At 45.2% G+C, this 19,693-nt stretch overlaps 1 protein-coding gene across 6 annotated transcripts in view; it reads left to right on the forward strand.

Moving 5' to 3' along the window:
• The window catches only part of MATN2 (matrilin 2), a 508,152-nt gene that overhangs the window by 367,931 nt on the left and 120,528 nt on the right, over positions 1–19,693 (forward strand). For all 6 annotated transcript variants that reach the window (XM_069220527.1, XM_069220524.1, XM_069220521.1 and 3 more), the window contains one exon: positions 9,605–9,727. In XM_069220527.1, the coding sequence (XP_069076628.1) occupies positions 9,605–9,727 (123 nt within the window). The remainder of the gene's footprint in view (positions 1–9,604; positions 9,728–19,693) is intronic.

A 19,693-nucleotide genomic window follows, 5' to 3' on the forward strand; every position in this document is an offset into this window, starting at 1 on the left:
GGTCCCCCTCATGTGACCCTCCTGATCACATTGTGACACTTGTGGGTGTCCCTTCTCTGCAGGTTTCCTTGTAGAGATCCAAGGCTTCTTCTCACCTTGGGGGATTGGAATCTTTACCCTGGGAAATAGGTGGGGGCCCTTTAGAGAACTGCCCCTGTTTACACTCCTCTCCCACATTTCTTCTGATGGGGACCCTGTCCACCCTTGGTGGAGACTCTCCCATATCTCTTTTGGACCCTGGTACTCTCCCGATGTACCACCTCCTGGGCAAGCTTGTTGGGGTTATTAAGCTTGCTGTCAATCAGGTGCTGGTGCAGCTCTGAAAAACAAAGACTAGATCTTTGGGAATGTGCACCCTCCTTTCAGATTGCACTGTGGTATTGCTGCCATCATCTGTGTTGTACTTGCTCCTTTGATCCAGCTCCTCAAGCTCAGCTAATGAGCTAGCAACAACATTTTTCTCTCCTCCATGGCCATTGCCATTTTTTTGCTTCTGCCTGTCTCTCCATTTGGCCAATTCCTGCCTGAGCTCCTCAAGCTCCAAATAAGGCCTTCTCTCTGCTTGTCTGTCCCTCAGTTCCTCTGTGGTCAGACACTTACAAGAAACAGTACTGCCTGCCCTGGAAGCCCTCCCTCCAGGCAGGTATACATCAAAACATCATGTATGCTCTGCACCTCCTCACCCACAATGACATTTTCCTCTGCTGTGTGCTCCTCAACCTCTTTTGCTGGTAACCAGGCCCGCAGTGCTTTTTGCTGCTCCTCCTTTCTGGTGGAGCTTTTAATTGGACCCTTGAATTCCTTACAAATCTGCTTGAGCTGAGACACATTATAGATATCCAACTTCTCCAGCTCAAGCACCACATTTGTAGCCACTGCTGATGATTTCCTGGACTAAGACATGCTTGTGCATAAGGTTCACCAAGGGTACAAAATTTCAAGAGGCAGGGAGATACCAAAAATGAAAGAAAAAAGAAAAGCAGAAAAATCCAAGAGAAAAACAGTATGTGGTTGCGTAATGGTCTGCGGTAAAACAGTAGTGTACATCAATCACTGTATGTCAAGTACAAATACAAGTCCCATTTCCACCGCTGCCACCGACGTTAGAAATGGGGTCTCTAGTTGGCAGTCAGTTAACACCCTATCCAAGCAGGTACCCTCACTCTAGTCAGGGTAAGGGAGTCAAACAACTAAGATAACCACTGCTCACCCCCTTGGTAGCTTGGCACAAGCAATCTGGCTTGTCTCAGAGGCAATGTGTAAGTTATTTGCACAAACAAATACAATAACACAGTGAAAACACCACAAAAGGACTCCACACCAGTTTATCAAAATAGCCAATATTTATCTAAATCAAACAAGACCAAAACATCAAAAATCCAACATATAGAAAAAGAGATATCAACTTTTAAAGTAAAAAGAGTCTTAATCCAAAAGAATCAAAGGATGCCTTATTTTAGTACAAAGTATCTGGCATGCATAAAAAATAAAGCCGCGGGGGAAGATGCATCAGAAAAGCAAATGATGCGTTGATTCCTTACTCGCAAGCATGGCCATGCATCGATTCTTTCCTCGTCAGGTAAGCGATACGTTGATTCTCTCCTCAAAGGGAACATTGCGTTGATTTTCGGACAAGCAGCCTCGGGTCCATGCTTTGATGTTGAAAGTTTGATGACCAGGGACGAAGAGAGGAAAATCCAGATACACGGCAACGGTGAATCCGCTCTGAGCTGGCGATAAGTAGCGGTGCTGCGTCCATTTTATAGATGTGAGGCAGATGCTGTGTCGCTGTTATTACCGATTTGCTCCTTTGCATGGATTTTCACTCAGGTTCTGCCAGCTTTTCCTTTCCTTGTGCCCGGGGAATGGATGTGGCACCACTTGACAAGTCAGGGGTCTCAGCAAGAGAGCCCAGGTGCTGGCAGGTGAAGTATTTGATGTCCCTGAGACTTCTTAACAGGAGGCAAGCTCAGTCCAAGCCCTTTGTGAAACTTCACAAGCAAGATACACAGCAAAGTCCAGTCTTTGTCCTCTCTAAGGCAAAAGCAGCAACTTCAGGCCAACCCAGCAAAGCACACACAGCAAAGGGGCAGTACCCCTCCTCACATCTTGAGCTCTTCTCCCTGGCAGAGGTTCCTCTTGATGCAGAAGTGATGTAAAATTGTGGGGCTAGCAGTCCAATACTTATACTTGTTTCTTCCTCTGAAGTAGGAAAACTTCAAAGGAAAGTCTTTGTAGTGCACAAGACCCTGCGTCTTCCTAGCCGTGCCCCAACCACACTCTAGGGGGTTAGAAACTGTATTGTGTGAGGTCAGACACAGCCCTTTCAAGTGCAGATGTCAGCTCCTCCTTTCCACTCCAGCCCAGGAAGACCCAATAGGATATGGAGGAGACACCTCCGCTCCCTTTGTTGTATAGCTATTTTAGCCATGTTTTAGACACGTTGTTTTAACTTACTAGGCCTGCCACTGTGCACTTTAATCCAGTTACATTTTATTCAGCATTGCTTTATTTTTCTAGCAATAGCCACATTTGCAGTGCTGTTTTATTTTCTTTATCTCATTGTACTTTTGCCTAGAAAGCATCACTTTCTTAGTAGGACATTTATTTCACTTTGTGCTTTCTCCAAGGCTACAGTCAGATAGGGTTGTCGACAAACGTGGTATGCTGTGTCTCCAACATTCGCAGAAAATACACACTCATACATGGGGACCATTTCTTAGAATGTCAGTTGTATTATTATAAAAACAATCCTTTGTCGTAGACACATTAGAGGGAGATTCCAGCAAGATGATTACAACTGTATGCTGATTGCTGACTGTTTCGCTGCAGCTACTTGCTTAGATGGCCGGACCCCTGATCCACATGGGGACAGGGTCTCTCTAGACTACAGGCTTATTCCTCCTGATGTACCCCCAGGGGGGGAAATCCAAAGGGCAGATTAGGCTTATTAGCTGCGCTCAAACATAGTGTAGGTAGAAGAAATATATCACTCCTAGTGAGAGTATGGTAGGACTGTTCTTGAGTTTTACTCTGTTAGTCACCTGCTTGCTTTTATTGTGTTTTATCATCCAAGGTATTGCAATACATGCCTTTTTATCTAAGATGCAGTTACTTCAATAAATCTTTATTGAACTATATTCTGCCTCTGTTGTCTTTGCCCCTACAAGACTTTTGGTAACTGAGAGAAAGGGATGGGATCTGATAGACCACGATTTCCCTGCGGAGTCTTCCTTGTCATGCGCCCGGTTGCCACAATCATCTTGGCCAGAGATAAGGCGCTGCTAGTTAGCCGGAGAACCCAGATTAGGCCGACAGGCGTCATGTGGTGTGGAACCATACACAGTAGCCACAATCCATGTGATCCTGTCTCCTAAATCCAATAGCCTCATTAGCATAGTGAGAACCTACGCAACACCTTTGTGTTACTGTCTAGAGTGAATTCACAAACAGCTCAACTGCCAGTCTGACACAGGCGTGGATTCAGCAGCTAAGCAGATGCACAGAATTGTTAAGCAAGAAATTGCTTACTTTCTAAAAGTGACATTTTCAAACTTGCAATCTAAAAACCAACTTCACCAAAAGATGTATTTTGAAATTGTGAATTCAGAGACCTCAAACTCCATATCTCAATCTGCCCCCAAACTAGAAAATTACACTTAAAAGGTATTTAAAGGCAATGCCCATGTTAACCTATGGGAGAGATAGGCCGTGCAACAGTGAAAAACAAATTTGGCACTATTTCACTACCAGGACATGTAAAACACACTAGTACATGTCCTACCTTTTAAGTACACTGTACCCTGCCCATGGGGCTGCCTTGGGCCCAACTTAGGGGTGACTTATCTGTAATAAAAGGGACGATTTAGGCTTGGCAAGTGGGCACACTTGCCAGTTCGAACTGGCAGTATCAAACTGCCTACACAGACACTACAGTGGCAGGTCCTAGACATGTTCACAGGGCTACTCATGGAGGTGGCACAATCAGTGCTGCAGGCCCATTAGTAGCATTTGATTTACAGGCCCTGGGCACCTCTAGTACACTTTACTAGGGACGTACTAGTACATCAAATATGCCAATCAGTGAAAAACAATCATAATCACAATTTAGATACTGAGCACTTGCACTGTAGCACTGGTCAGCAGTGGTGAAGTGCCCAGAGTACCAAACCAGCAAAAACGAAATCCAGCACACAGTCAAAAATACAGGAAGCAGAGGCAAAAAGACAGGGGAAACCATGCCAAGGATGCCAGGTTTAACAGGAATCCTTTGGAATTTCCAGAAATCACCCTGGAGGTGGGTGCAGTAACTCACTGCACATGCCTGCGTGAGGATCTCTGCTCCTTTCACATGAAGACCAGATGCTGCCTGCACAATGAAAGGCAGACTGACTGTTTCAAACAGCCGGTATGCCTTTCAATAAAGCGCTCCCCCAAAAGCGGGGCAAATTCTTTGCTGTGCAGCCAGTTAAAGATGCACTGCGCAGATCAGGCCAGTGCTCATTGTAAGAAATGCCCACTCTGGGGTTAGCAAGCATCCAGCAATGTCTACAAATTCTCTACTCATTATTGCTCTATGGTTTCCAAAATAATAATGACTTATTATCCATGCTGTCCTCAACCCTTTTTATCTTTCATGACAGACTTGGGAAAGTAATTTCTGATAAAACTCCAACATCCAATTTCTAACAAAGTGATCAATGGACCTAATATACATTCTAAAACAACACTAGGTGTACCAGTGTTTATACACATTCCAATTACAGCTTCAAAATATGTGCAAACTGATGATAAGGCCAATAGAATGACTGGCTGAACATCACTTGAAAAACAGCAGTAGAAATGGAATTTTAGGTCCATGGTTGAAAGAATATCTGCTCCTTAAGCTATATGACTGCCATGTGTGGGAATACAGAGCATAAAGTTTCTATTGAAAATAAAGTGTGTATCAGATTCGACCGCTGGAACTCAATAATTACTAAAGACAATGCAGATAGTTTCCTTGAAAAATGACATATGTTGCGAAACATGTGTTGGCTGTGCTTTTGGTTTGTTCAGGACTTATGTACAATATTGTTTCTTTCTTAATCAAATTAATACATGTAAATGTTCTCAAAGAATAATGCTAAATGTGATTCAGATATCTATCTACTACATGCTGCTGATGAAAAAACATTGGTTTGGTAAAATTACACAAAGAATACTGGTAAATGTGATTCAAATATTTATGAAATATTGATAATTACACAGACATTGGTTTGTTATAACTGAGATTGATATATTGTAACTATTAAAATAAATTTTGAGAATATGGAATTGCATTCTCAATTTTCTTAGTTAGTTCTTTCAGGATTTTTATAATAGTTAGCTTTGTAGATGTTTATGTTCTAAATGCAGAAGTGTATGAAAGAAACGTTTATTAGGCAAATTTGCAACCTCCTCCCAGGGACTTTGAAGGGCTGAATAAAAGATCAAAGTGTGGAGAAATAGTTCCACAAAGTTCTTCAAAGTTAAAAAAATGAAATAAAATTGAACTAGCAAAGCTAAATGACAATACATAAATATCAGTTAATAGTATTATAGTAAAAGGGAAAGTTCACATGGGAGACAACTACTAAGCCACAGAACAAATAGTAAAAAAAAGTGAGAGCCTTGCAGCACTAAAGATGAAACTTCAGGCTGTTTGATTTAAAAACCACTTAAACTGTGTTCTGAGGTTAAAACTCAATGACCACAAACAGCAGCTCATCTTCAGATGGCAAACAGACATATTATTTCGCATAGAAGCAAGATCTCATATACAACCATCTAAAGAATTATTCCGGGGAAACAACTAGCCTTGTATGTAGGTATAAATCCACATGATATTTGTATAGCCTGAACCTAGCCAAAAGACAGTGGACAGCTGTACAGCTTTAAACGCACAAGTATAGCCAAGGAGAAATTGAAAGGGTAGCTAAGTTCTGAGAGTGCAAGAAGGCTTACTGCATTGTAGTGTTCTTTAAAGACATGTATCTTCAACAGTTTCCTTAATTGGATATGGGTTAGGACAGTCCTGATGGATACAGGGATTTTGTTTCATGCCCCAGCTGCACAGATGGAAAAGACCTGTAGCCTTTTCTTTTTTGCACTTCTTCATCTATAGTCTGATAGTGTTCTTGCTGCAGTTATTCTGAGAGCCACTCAAAAAGGTGAGCTAGTCAGATAGATGTGGCTGCTTGTTGCGATGGCTTTGTAGACAAGGCAGTTGGTTTTGAAGATGGTGTGAGCTGACAAAAAAGGGACCCATTGAAGTTCTATCAAGATGTGGAGTATGTGTTCATATTTTTTTCAGGACCTTGTTAAGAAAGACATGCTGTGGATTGTAGGACAAGCAGGGCATTGCCACCGTCCAGATGCCAGAGTATGAGGGCTTAAATTGCATTTGCTGTTATTCACAGTGTGTTTCTTGAGGGTGTGGTTGATGTTTATAGTATATCCAAGTGTCTTAGTGTTGGATGAAAGCTGGGATTCCGATCCTTTGAGGTCTGTGCCATTGCACCATGTTTGGACTAATTGTTCCTTGTTGTTCTTGTGGAATAGAAGGAACTCTGTTTGAGTGATGGTAAGCTCCAGGTAGGTGCCTGACATCAGGTGTGTATGAGGTTTAGGCAGCGTTTTGAGGCACTGGATGTCTAGAGCAGCAGAGACTTTCAATTAGAGAAGTTTGTCCTTGGTGTATTTGTTAATTTTGATACTGTTATTGGTGAGGTGAGACCTAAGGATCTCCAAGTAGAAGTTGAGGATGCTAGGGACAAGGTAGAACTTTGGGGGGTTCCACAGGTGATAGGGACCTGCTGGGACCCAAAGATGTGCAAGTGACCGAATTAGTGCTGCTTGGACAGGAAGAAGGAAATCCAGTTGAGTATAGTGCCAGTGAATCTCATACAAGACTTCAGGGTGTGAATGAGAGTGGGATGGTCAATTGTGTCAGAGGCGGGTGAGAGGTCCAGCAATAATCAGGAAGTATGGTCACCTTTATCTGTGGTCATGAGAGTGTTGTCTGTGATTTGCAAGGTTGCTGTTCCCTCATACAGCATGATCTGATGCTAGATTGTTAGATGTGCAGAATCTGGATGATGCTGTTGGGATGTTAGAGTTGAGTGTTTTTTTCTATAATGATTATGCCAATTGAGGGTAGTTGACTGCAGTGCAGGTGGTTGAAGTGCTCACCACAGTTTAGTGTGTGTTTCTAAAGGAGTCAGAGGATCCGGCCTTTCTCCAGAGCTGCTGGGAAGATGCCTCCAGCATGAGAGGCGTTTGCATTGGTTATTGAGAGTGAATAGAGCTCCTCTTGAGAAGACTCTGATGAAGAATGAGTGGCAGACATCGTATTCAGAGGAAGCTCGTTTGAAAGAGTTGAAGATGTGGTTAAGGTCTGCAAGAGACAAACATATGAAGGATGACCGTTGTGGGATGATGCAAGGATGGGTGGGTGCAAGGGATACAGCTAAATCATAGAGCTCCTTTGAATATGACCAGTTCCAGGATCGGAAAACAGCAGTCATCAGTGAGTTGCCTATTTACATAAACACCTAATTCAAATAAAAAGTACAAGAGCTGAAAATAGAAGGTGCAAGCCATATTGGAAAAATGTCTGCCTGTGTTTACCCTGTTATTGTTAGCTTCTTATGAAATTACTTCAAAACAGAAGTAGGTAGACTAGAGGATGTTCCAAGCAGAAATGTATAGAATATGATTATGTTGGTTATTTTTAACATATAACAAGAATAACACAACTTTGACATGTTGCCCCCATAGCTTGAAAAAAAGGGAATCTTACTGCCCCCTTACAATTGAGTCACATACTCAGAAGCAGATCTCTGCACTTGAAAAAAGTTAATGTTGCTCACTACACCCACGCAAGATATAATCTCTCTCTAAAGAACTGATTGGAGGTCCTGTAGTTTGCTACAATATGATAGATGTGGCTGTAGTTAGATCACAGAAACAGAGATGCACTCATCCCTAGTTGGTTGTTATTATAATATTTGTCTTGCTCGCTAATACAAATTTGTCAAATGCTCAGGAAAATCTTAGATAATACAGGCTAAACACATTTTCCATTAGTATTGACATTGTACCTCCTAGCAACTAGGTGTTCTGGCCATATCACCATAAGCTGTGGGGGCTGGATATTGACGTTAAATCAGTGATGATCAGAGTGATCCTATTGTATATAGTCATTTTTAACAAATGAAAGCTAAGGGCGGCTTCACACTTTCATCACAACTTGGGCTGTAATAAGTTGCATCTCTATAAACTAATCAAAGGAGTCAAAGCAGCTGGCCCACTCGTAATAGAATAGAGAGCGTAGTCTGTGGTTTTCTCACAGGCTGAAGGCATACAGGTATCAGTTGGTCATCTGCCATAGTATTACTGCATTAGCCATGAATTTTGCATAGAAGCCTGACAGTGCCTAGATAACACCTGATCCTCTCACTTTGGACTCTTTGACTCTTTCTCAGTTTGAACTATATTGTTCACTATCATGGGAAAAAAGCTATAAGGGTATTGAGAGTGTCACTGCCTGTGTTAAGAGAGATAGCACTTGATTGTGTTTATCTCCCAAATAGATACATGAACCTGAACTGTAATGATCAAGGACTCCAGTTTACTCTTTTTGGCTATGTTCAATCTCAGGGGAAGTTGTTTTTTGAAGGGATAGGCGTGCACCTACTGGCAACACACCTATATCAACTACTGACAACAGGTTTTTCTGTCTGAGAGGTTCTTGACTGTGATGATATACAATGGTTGGTCCTCTCACTTCAACCCTTTAAAAACCTCGGTTGGGAAAGGCCTCTCAGCCTTGAAAAAGGTACGCAGTGGTAACTTTCCATGTTAGAATGGGTATCCAATGACTATCAATGTTAACAGAGTAGCTCAGAGATTGTAAGATAATATATTGTATATACCTATCACCTACTGCCCTTGTAGTTACATTGTTTCTCACTTCAGAGAGTAATAATCAGCAAGGAGAGATTTTTGTAAAGGTCTATGTTTTGAAAACATATGGGTGGAGCAACACCTATGAAATTCCAAATGAGGCGCAATTTAAAATAAACCACTTAACAGTGTTTGCTGCACAGAAGATGGAAAAATTACTTAGTGACGGCATCAATGACATGCTACATTTAAAATAAGCATTGGTTTTGGCACATTCCACCCTCACACAACACAAAAAGTGTGCATGTTTAAGCTGAGCAAAGTTCCTCCAAATGAGTAAGTTGGAACCTTGTCTAACAGCATTATCAAGATACAGTGAGAAATTATTATATTGGTGTTGGGGAAGTGCCCAGTATGTCTTTCTCATAGTATCATTTAAAAAAAAGACTAGGCAAAGAAAATATGGCTTAAATGAGCTCAATATCATAAACAGATCGAATGAAGTATCAATTTATGTTGTCAGTATTATTAAGGAAGTGCATTTCATTTTGGTTGTCAATGTAATTTTGTAAGGTGAATGTCTTAACTAAATACTATGTATGAAAAATAATACCAGAAGATGCAAAATCTGTGAATTTACTTGACTTCCTAATGGCTTAATTTTCTGGTCTCTCAGAAGTGGATCACTGTGCCCTAACAGATCACGGCTGCGAGCACCAGTGCGCAAACAGCGATGAGTCATACATGTGCCTCTGCTATGAAGGATACAAGCTTCAAGACGATGGGAAAAGCTGCAAAAGTGAGTTGGCAGCTCCTTTTTTTTAGTTGTAATCAATGTATTTGTAGATTTTGCTGCATATGATATGGGTTCCTTCAATTGTCAGATCCTCTGAATAAATGACCAGGTTATGTTATGCTGATTTGTAGAGCGCACTATTACCCAGCAGGGTATCCTGGTGCTAAGCAGGAGTGAGTCTAGGCACACATAGGGCGTAGTGGGACTACTCAAAAAGCCAGGTCTTCAGCTTCTGTTGGAATTCACGAAGTGAGGATTGAGTTCTTATATGTAGCTGTAGGTCATTCCATGCATTAAGAGCGATGTAGGAAAAGGCTCAACCACCAGATTTGGCTTTCCGTATGTGTGGGATTTCTACAGTAGGAGTCCAGAAGAGCACAGATGTCTGGAAGATTTGTGAAAGTAGATGCGATTGTCGAGGTATACTGGGCCAGTGTTATGCAATGCCCTGAAAGTGTGGTTGAGGAATCTGAATTATGCTCATTTGTCAGTGGTAAGCCAGTGGATCTCCTTCAGGTGTAGTGTGATATGAATGTGGCATGGTTGATCAAGAGTGATTCTGGCTGCCAAGTTCTGAATGGACTGCAGCCTTCTATTGAGTTTTTGTTGATCCTGGCATAGAGGGTGTTTCTATAGTTGAGCTTGCTTTTGACCAGGACGTATGTGATGGTTTTCCGGGTACTGATTGGGAATCATTTAAAATTCTTGGGTGGTCTTGTTGAGTTTGCAGTATCTGATGATCACCAGGTTCTTGGCATGGGTGATGGGGGTGGGTGTCAATCCTACCTCTTTTGGCCACTAGGTGGAGTCGCATGGTGATGTGCTTTACACAAAGATCACAATTTCAATCTTGTTGGTGTTTAGCTTTAGACAGTTGATTTTCATCCAGTGTACGATTTCAGTCATGCAGGCACTGAACTTGATCCGGGTACTGGGTGTCTTGTCCGTGATAGAGAGAATGAGTTGTGTGTAATCGTTGTAAGAGAGGACATTGATATTGTGAAAGTAGATGATGCTGGCTAGAGAGAATATGTATGTGTTGAAGAAGGTCAGACTCAGGGAGGAGCCTTGCAAAACTCCACAGATGAGGTCATGGACATCCTAGATGTACAGTACCAGGCTGACTGACTGGGACCTTCCTCTAAGGAAGGAACAGATCCACTGGAGTGTGTGTCCTTGGATTCTGATATCATGTAGGTGTTGGATGAGGATTGGATGGGAGACTGTGTCAAATGCTGCAGACAGGTGCAGGAGGATGATGGCAGCTGTGTCTCCTCTGTCCAGAGAATGTGGCTGTCATCCGTGGGGATAATGAGGGAAGTTTCTGTTCTGTGGTTGGGTCTGAAATCAGACTAGTTAGTGTTGAGGTGTTGTTAGTTGTTGAGCTATTTGGTGAGATGTCTGTTGCTAATTTTTTCTGAAGCCTTGGCTGGGAATGGTAGCAGAGAAATTGTTCTGTAGTTGGTGAGCACTGAAGGGTCCGCAGGGGTTGCTTTGGCAATAAGAGGACAGTTGCGTGTGTCCAAATGCAGAAGAGGTGTAGTATTCAGAATGAGTGTGGGCATGACGCTGATAGGTTGCAGTCTTCTGGAGTAGGCATGGTGGGAACCAGGGTTGGATAGAGCCCCCTGAGTGGATAGACTTCCACATTATAATGGTTTCTTCTGGAGTAATGATAGGCCATGTGGATAGCATTGGTTCCTTGGATAAGATCGGGCAGTGTTTTGCGAAATCTGCCAGGCCCAGTTGTGGCCTGAAGGTGCTGCAAATGGCTGTTATTTTTTGCTGAAGAATTGAGAGAGATTGTTGCAGAGGTCCTGTGAGGGGGTAATTGAGTTGGAAGCGGCCGATGGTGAGGTGAAATCTTTCACAGTGGCAAAGATTTCCATGCTGCTGTTGGGCTGGCATCAATGTGGTCCAGTAGAGTGGCACTTTTGGTGGTCTGTATCTTTTGGTAGTAGCGCCATAGGGTGGATTTGAACATGCTCCTGTCTGCATTGTCCTGGCGCTTTGTCCATTTGAGCCCCAGTTGTTTGCTTTGATGTTCCATCAGTCTTAGTTCCTCTGTGCTCCAGTTCTTTTTATATTGCTGTCTTCGAAGGGATCTATGGAGTCAGCACATAAGGTGATCCAATCATTGGAATTTGTTATGGCTTTGAGGAAGCTGTTGCTGTGTTCGGGTCAGTGGGTGTTGAGAGTGGTGCTCCAGTCTTTGTCAGTGATGCTCCAGTCTTCTTGTTTTGGCAGGCTAGTCTGGCAGTCATGCTTCTACATTGTACTGGGATGCTGAACTGGACACACAGTGGTCTGTTAAGGGGATTGGTGTGAGTTTGTCGCATGGATGTTGCTGACGTTGTTGAAAATAGAGTGAATGCACAAGGAGCTGTCAACTAAACCTAGCCAGACGTGGATTGTAAGGCACAGAAAGATTCAAGTGCAAAGAAATGCTCACTTTCTAAAAGTGGCATTTTTAGAATAGTAATATTAAATCCGACTTCACCAGTCAGCAAGATTTTGTATTACCATTCTGGCCATACTAAATATGACCTTCCTGCTCCTTTCAGATCAGCAGCTGCCACCTCAACAATGTATGAGGGCAGCCCCAATGTTAGCCTATGAAGGGAGCAAGCCTCACAGTAGTGTAAAAACGAATTTAGGAGTTTTAAACTACCAGGACATATAAACTACACAGGTACATGTCCTGCCTTTTACCCACACAGCACCCTGCTCTAGGGGTTACCTAGGGCATACATTAGGGGTGACTTATATGTAGAAAAAGGGGAGTTTTAGGCTTGACAAGTACTTTGAAATGCCAAGTCGAAGTGGTAGTGAAACTGCACACACAGGCCTTGCAATGGCAGGCCTGAGACATGGGGAAGTGGCTACTTAAGTGGGTGGCACAACCAGTGCTGCAGGCCCACTAGCAGCATTTAATCTACAGGCCCTAGGCACATATTAAGTGCACATTACTAGGGACTTATAGGTAAATTAAATAGTCCAATTGGGTATGATCCAATGTTACCATGTTTTAAGGGAGAGAGCATATGCACTTTAGTACTGGTTAGCAGTCTAGATACCAGCAAAAATGAGGTCAGAAAAAGAGAAAGAGAAAGGCAAAAAGTCTGGGGATAACCCTGCAGAAGGGCCATTTCCAACACACCTATAGATTTCATTTCATCTCCTTCAAACAGTTGAGGTTTCCTGGCCGAGTGCCAAGGAAAGAAATAATGGAATTGGCACCGAAAGTCTGACTCCATCAAGATATTCACCAAAAATGTGTAATTCCTATTATTTCCCCACAGCCATGAACTATGGGAAACCTCCATAATGTTAATTGGAAATAACAGTGGTTATCCCAACTGCTAGTAATTTTTTTAATTTTTTTTATCATCTCTTTATTGTTACAATAGTATCACATAAGATAGAACACGCCTGAAGCCTCAGGCAGGAGCATGGGAATAGGAACATTCTTTACATCGTATATTCAGAGAAAACACCACATCAACAACAATAAACTGCGCCACTAGTCAAGCATTCCTCCCTTCGTGACGGAGGAGGTGCAACTGAAAGGATCTCAGTGAGAGGAGGGGAGTTAGGTGTCTGACTGTGCCATTAGAGTAATAGAGTGCTGGTATGATAGTGGAGGTAACACGCGCTATAGTAATATTAATATAGGTTGAAGAGCAGATTGGGGTAGGTTATGTTAAGTTGAGCAACAGGGGCGGCAGAGATCTTCGTGGGTTTCATAGCCATTGGTATCGCCATTTGCGCAAGATCTGTTGCGTCTTCCTTGGGAAGGCATAGAACAAACACCAACTCGGGTAGGCCCGGGACATGCATCTACATCAATGCCTGTGGGGAGTCTAAGGTGGCCGAGTGTCGTCCGTGGCCTCCATGTTTACTATAAAGATATCCCAAATGTCAGAGCCACCCTGCACCAATCCTCTACTTTGCATATCGCGTAGTGTCTGGGCCTCCGCGCGGGACTGCTGCAGCACCACTTGCTACCAGCTATCATAATTGGGAGTGTGAGGTGCCTTCCAGTGGGTGGCTATTTGTCGCTTGAAGACAATGAATGCCAAGTCGATGAACCTATGTAGATGTTTATCTTTTACTGGAGCGGTGCCGCAATCCCAGTAGACAAGACCCAGGAGTCGGCTGCAGAGCATGGGCAGTGATGTCAGATACCGTACTAGTAATGCGCTGCCAAGCCATGGATAGCGGGGGACAGCTCCGCACCATGTGATAGAAGTCTGCCAGAGGGTCTGCGCAACGGGGGCACGCTGGGTCCGATGCAGGGAATATGCGCTTTGTGCGGAGAAGAGATAGATAAGAGTGGTGGACGTAATTAATTTGGGTGTAGCGGAGACTGGCATTTTGAGAGACGTATTTAACAGAAGAGCGCGAAGACGACCATGCTGCCAAGGATAAAGGAGTGGGCAGCACAGAATCCCAGCGCGATTTTGCATGTTCCAGTCCCTGAAGTGCCACCGGTAGCAACATGGCGTACCGTCGAGACACCACCCCCCTGGAGCCACCCACCGAGAGGATCAGAGTGAATATCTGCGACGCTGGGGGTTCCCCGTCGCCCGTGCCCCATGTGGTGTGAAGGAGGTGCCGTATTGTGCAATATGCTAGAAAATTGCCAGCCAGGATCCCCGTGCTCTCCGATAGCTCGCCGAAGGTCAACAGTGTATTATCCGAGTAAAAGTCCCCGGCAAGAACAAGACCCGCCTCCCTCCAAGGGGACATATTGTGATGCGCTAGCAAGGTCCGTGCCTCAGGCAACAGCATCAGAGGATATAGTGGAGAGTATGGTGTGTGGAGGCTCTTGCCGCAAACATAGCGTAACCAGCATTATTTTGCGGTAGACAATATGATGTTGCCATGTGACGAGGGGGGAGATTTGTCTGTCAGCCAAATCAATAGGGGCAGTGGTGACAATTTATTGATTAAGACTGTTTTTTCTGCTGAGAAGTGAGCGCCTAGCCAATCAGCCGCCACTGTAGCTGGGCAGCTGCATAATACATTTCAAAATTGGGGACACCCAAACCTCCCTCCAACTGCGGATATTTAATTGTGGTAGAAGCTGCACGGCGTCTGTCTTTACCCCATATGAAATCTGTCACCATTCCCTGAAGTAACTTAAAGAATGTGCATGGCAGGAAAATCGAGAGCACCGAGAAGTAGTAGAGTAGACGAGGCAGAATGAGCATCTTAGCGATGGATACCCTGCCCATGGGAGACAGAGGCAGTGCCCCCCAAAAGGGCTGATGGAGCGAAGAACTCTGCCCAGGTTGCCCTCTCCGAGGTCTTCCATAGAGTGGTATATTTGAATGCCCAAGTATTTAAAGGTGGAGTGACACCATGGCAGTTGATATTTCGGCAGTGCCATTTGACGGTCCGGAGGCACTAGAGACAGGGGAAAAATACAAGGTTTTGACTTGTTTACCCGTAAGCCGGAAATGTCCGCGTAGGAGTCCAAGAGCTCCAAAGCTTGACACATGGACGCAGTGTGTTCACGCAAATAGATCAGAGCATCATCTGCATACAAGGAGATTATATGGTGTGTGTGTAATTCTGAAATACCCCACTGCTGTGCATGGGCTCTAAAATTGGCAGCCAGTGGCTCCATAGCTATGGCGAACAACAGCGGAGACAGCGGGCATCCCTGTCTGGTGCCCCTGGAGATGGGGAATGAGGCAGAGATGATGTGCCCCGTATTGACACGAGCCGTTGGGCCAGAATAAAGAGTTCTAACCCATGTTATGAAGCTTATGCCGAACCCCATCGCAGTAAGTGTTTGAAAAAGAAAGTCCCAGCTCAGCCTGTCAAACGCCTTTTCTATATCCAATGACACGGCGACTCCGCCATTATTAAGAGGAGGATCAGCATTGTGTATCAGGTGGATCAAACGCCTAATGTTCAGAGAAGTATTCCTGCCAGGTATGAAGCCCGATTGATCCTCGTGGATCAGGTGAGGGATATAAGGAGCCTGTTGGCTAGTATCTTCCTGAGTACCTTACAATCTGTATTCAGCAATGAGAGGGGGCGGTACGAGCGAACATCAAGGGGATCCCGGCCAGGCTTCGGGAGTACCACTATGAGGGCCTCAAGCATTGAGGTCGGTAGTTGTCTGCAGGTTTGCGCTTCATCAAACACCCGGAGCTTGGGCGGCAATAAATGGGGTGATAGGGATGCGAAATACTCAACTGGGAGACCATCTGAGCCCGGCGCCTTATTGCGGGACATTTGGGACAGTGCAGTACGGATTTCATCTATGTCGATAGGACCATCAATGCAGATGCCTGCTCCGGGAGCAGGCGGCGCAGTTGCATAGAGTCCAGGAAACCAGCAACGAGTCATGTTGTAGGGGGGTCGGATATAGTTCGCTATAATAATTATAAAAAGCTTTGTTGATCGCTGATTGGGTGTTTACTATCTCACCGGTATCCATATTTCATTGTATACTTCATACAAGAAACGCTTCCTATGGGCGAAGATAGGGGGTTATCGCGAGCCAGCCACGCCAGCAAACGTCCAGCCCTGTCCCCCTCTGCATATTGTTGTGTAAGATAGTGGCGGTAGTCATATTTACATAGTCTGTCGTTAGCCTCTCTGCGATCCTCACGCATAGATGCAAGTGCGCCCACCGATTCCTCACCATTGGCCACCGCGACTTCCACTATGCGCAGCTTAGTCTCCAAGTCTGCCAATTCCCTGACCAGGGCACAGCGAACCCCAACAGATGCGGCCATGCAGTGGCCACGTACCACCACTTTGTGGGCATCCCACTCTGTTGCCCTGCATGAAGTCGTGTTGTGGTTTTCTGTGAAGTAAGGGCCAGATGTATGAAAGCATTTTGCATTCGCAAACGGTGCGAATGCAAAATGCCATTTCAGAATGTATGAAATACATTCTGAACGCAATTTTAAGGAATCGCTGAAATAGCGATTCCTTAAAATTGTGACCCTGTTTAGAGAGTCGCAAATTGCGACTCTCTAAATTAGAAATCGCAAATAAAGATTCCTTATTTGCGATTTCTTAGCACATGTATGAAGCAATTCCTAAATGCGATTTTGGCATTTAGGAATCGCTAATTACCACCAAGTTGAACTTGGTGGTAACCATGTGCAAAATTTAAAAATGCATTTAAAATGCATTTTTAAATTGTACATGTAAAGCACCTTACATGTCCCCCCCAAATTTTTTGGGGTGCAGCAGTGGGGGCCTTAGCCCCCCCAGCACCCTGGGGTTTTGCATTTCCAAACTTGCAATTTCTGGTTCAGAAATCGCAATTTTGGAAATGCAAAAAATTCGCAGATATGGGCCAACAGGCCTATAGCTGTGAATGGGGCCGGTATCGCAATTTGCGATTCGGTAATAGCATTTGCGATTTTTAAGTGTGATACATGGCACTTTGCGAGTCGGAAATAGCGATTTCTTAAAAATTCCTATTTCCGAATTGCAAAGGGCCTTGATGATACATCTGGCCCTAAATGTCTAAGCATTGAGCTAATTCCACATGGAAAGGGGGATCTGTTAAGGCCTCTGACTGCAAGCGCCATGTGGGTATCCGAGGTCTCGGGCGACCCCACTCCAGAACTGCGCGTAAGGGGGAGTGATCTGATTCAGTGCACGCCAAGTAATCTGAGGCGTATACCTTGTGTATCATCGAAGGCGAGACAAAGAACAGGTCTATCCTTGTGTGTAGGTCATGGACCGGGGAGTAAAATGAATATTCGCGTTTTGTTGGGTGTCGCATGCGCCAAATGTCACACAAGCCATTTTTCATCTTCCATTCTGTGAATTCGCGCAAGATCTGTCTGCTCGGGGTGGAAGGAGCAATCGATTTGGATACCTTGCATGCAGTTGAAATTTCCACCCCAAATACTCTCCCGAGTGGGCTCTCTACAGAGGCCGGCAGATATAGCATGAAGAAAGCGTTGTTGGGTGGTGTTGGGCGCATATAGCGCCATGAGAGCGAGAGGCGCGCCAGCTAGGTAGTCCTCCAGTAATACAATACTGCCCCTTCCTCCTGATTACAAGTCGTGGCCAAAACTAAACAAAACAATGGGGGTCCTAACAAAATGGATCCCAACAAAGTAGACATAAGAACAAGAACATATGTCATAAGTAGACAACACAGAAAGATGGTACAAGGCCTGCGAGCAGGCATGATAAGAAACTGGTCCATATGGATCGGAGCGCGGTGGTGGTTACTCGGTTGTGGGAGTCTCGTCCCCGGACACCTAAGCAACGATGTAGGCCTCGGCCACCTTTGAGCTCAGTTATTATATTCCGGTTGTGTACTCCGGGTCCAAGCCCCAAGAATTCGTTGGGGCAACATGACCTGCATGAAGACCAGCGGGAGCAGAGGGTAAAAGTGCCTATGAATGCGACTCCTATGAGGTGGGCGATGGTGTAGTGTATATGGATCATATGTCATCTGCGGAACGTGGAGTGAGCAGAAGGCCCGAGAGGAGCCACCAGCCTCAGAAGAGTCCAACTGATCGGCCTCGGTGTTCACCAGGTCCCCGAGAGCCGAGTAAGGATTAGACGTAAACTGCATGACCTCGCGCAGTAAACGGGAACGTTCCTCTGTCGATTGTGCATTGCTAGGTTTAATCTCAGATCGGGCTCAGCGCCTGCGCCTTCCCTTGGAGGGTGACCATGTCTCCTCCGTATCTTTTGGTAGCATAGGCTGGGCCAGCCCCATAGCATGCAGCCAAGTCCAGACATCCTCCGGTGTCGAGAAAACATGCGCCGTCGAGCCATCCTGTACCCGTAGCCTTGCAGGGAAGAGGAGAGCATATTTAATGTTATGTTCACGGAGACGTTGCCGCGTAGAAAGAGCCACGCCGTTTTTGGACATCGGCAGTGAAGTCCGGGTAAGCGGATATTGATGCATTGTCAAATTTTTGTGGACCCTCTCTGCGAAACAGTTGAAGTACCAAGTCTCTGTCGCGGGAGTTGAGGAATCAGGCAATCAATGGCCGGGGGTGAGCGCCTGGTGGTGGAGGTCTGCCTGGTACTCTGTGGGCACGCTCGATCGAGAAAAAGTTTGGTACTTTGTCTCGCAGGATGGTGTCCGTCAGCCAGCCTTCCAAAAACAGTTCTGCACTTGGGCCCTCGACCCTCTCCGGAAAGCCCACCAGGCGTATATTATTGCGCCTCGATCTCCCTTCTGCATCCGCCGCTCTGCGCCGCAGCCCGTCTACTTCCGTGATTAACTGGGACATTTTCTCCTGAGGGTCCTCACCTCGGGAGACAGTCTCGCTATGTCTCTCTCCGATTCCGTTACTCTTTCCGCCAAAGCCCGGTGGTCAGTCCGCAAGAGATTGACGTCTATTGTGACAGCGTCGATCTTCGTCTCTAGAGTGGACTTGGTATCTAATATGGCCTGCAGTACCCTTTCAAACTGTGAGGTGTGATTATGCAGGGAAGTCTCCATTTGGCGCAGCGCCTGAGAAGTCGAGTCTGTATCCCCAGCTGTCGTCCCCGCCATCTCCCTGGGCATCGCAGGGGTCTTGGCAGGCTTTGGTTTACCCATCCGGTGGATCTGGTCACAGGTAGGACCCAAATAAGAGCTCTCCACCGGTCTCTTCACTAACGATCCCACCTCCAGGATGTTTGTCTAGGGAGGTTGGAGTGGGCGCCCCAGCGGGGGGCTCAGGGTACCACCGAGACGGGCCCCCAGACCAGCACCAGTTTGTTGGTAGATTAGATTGGCAAGTCGCACAATGCAGCGGGATGGGAGGTTGGGCGCAGTGTTGGCGTGCCCCATTCCAATACCATGGGGAGGCAGTAGAAGGTAATATTGAGAGTAGATGTTGGCTCGCGGGGTTAGTGCCGCCTCACTGCTCCCATGTGGTTAGTGGACAGATTACCCCATGTCACAGGATGCCGGCCAAGCGACCGCACACATAAGGAAGTTGCCAGTAACCCCAACAAGGGGCGGCTCGCTCT

The sequence above is a fragment of the Pleurodeles waltl genome, chromosome 2_2 (assembly GCF_031143425.1).
Source record: "Pleurodeles waltl isolate 20211129_DDA chromosome 2_2, aPleWal1.hap1.20221129, whole genome shotgun sequence".
Lineage (NCBI taxonomy): Eukaryota > Metazoa > Chordata > Amphibia > Caudata > Salamandridae > Pleurodeles > Pleurodeles waltl.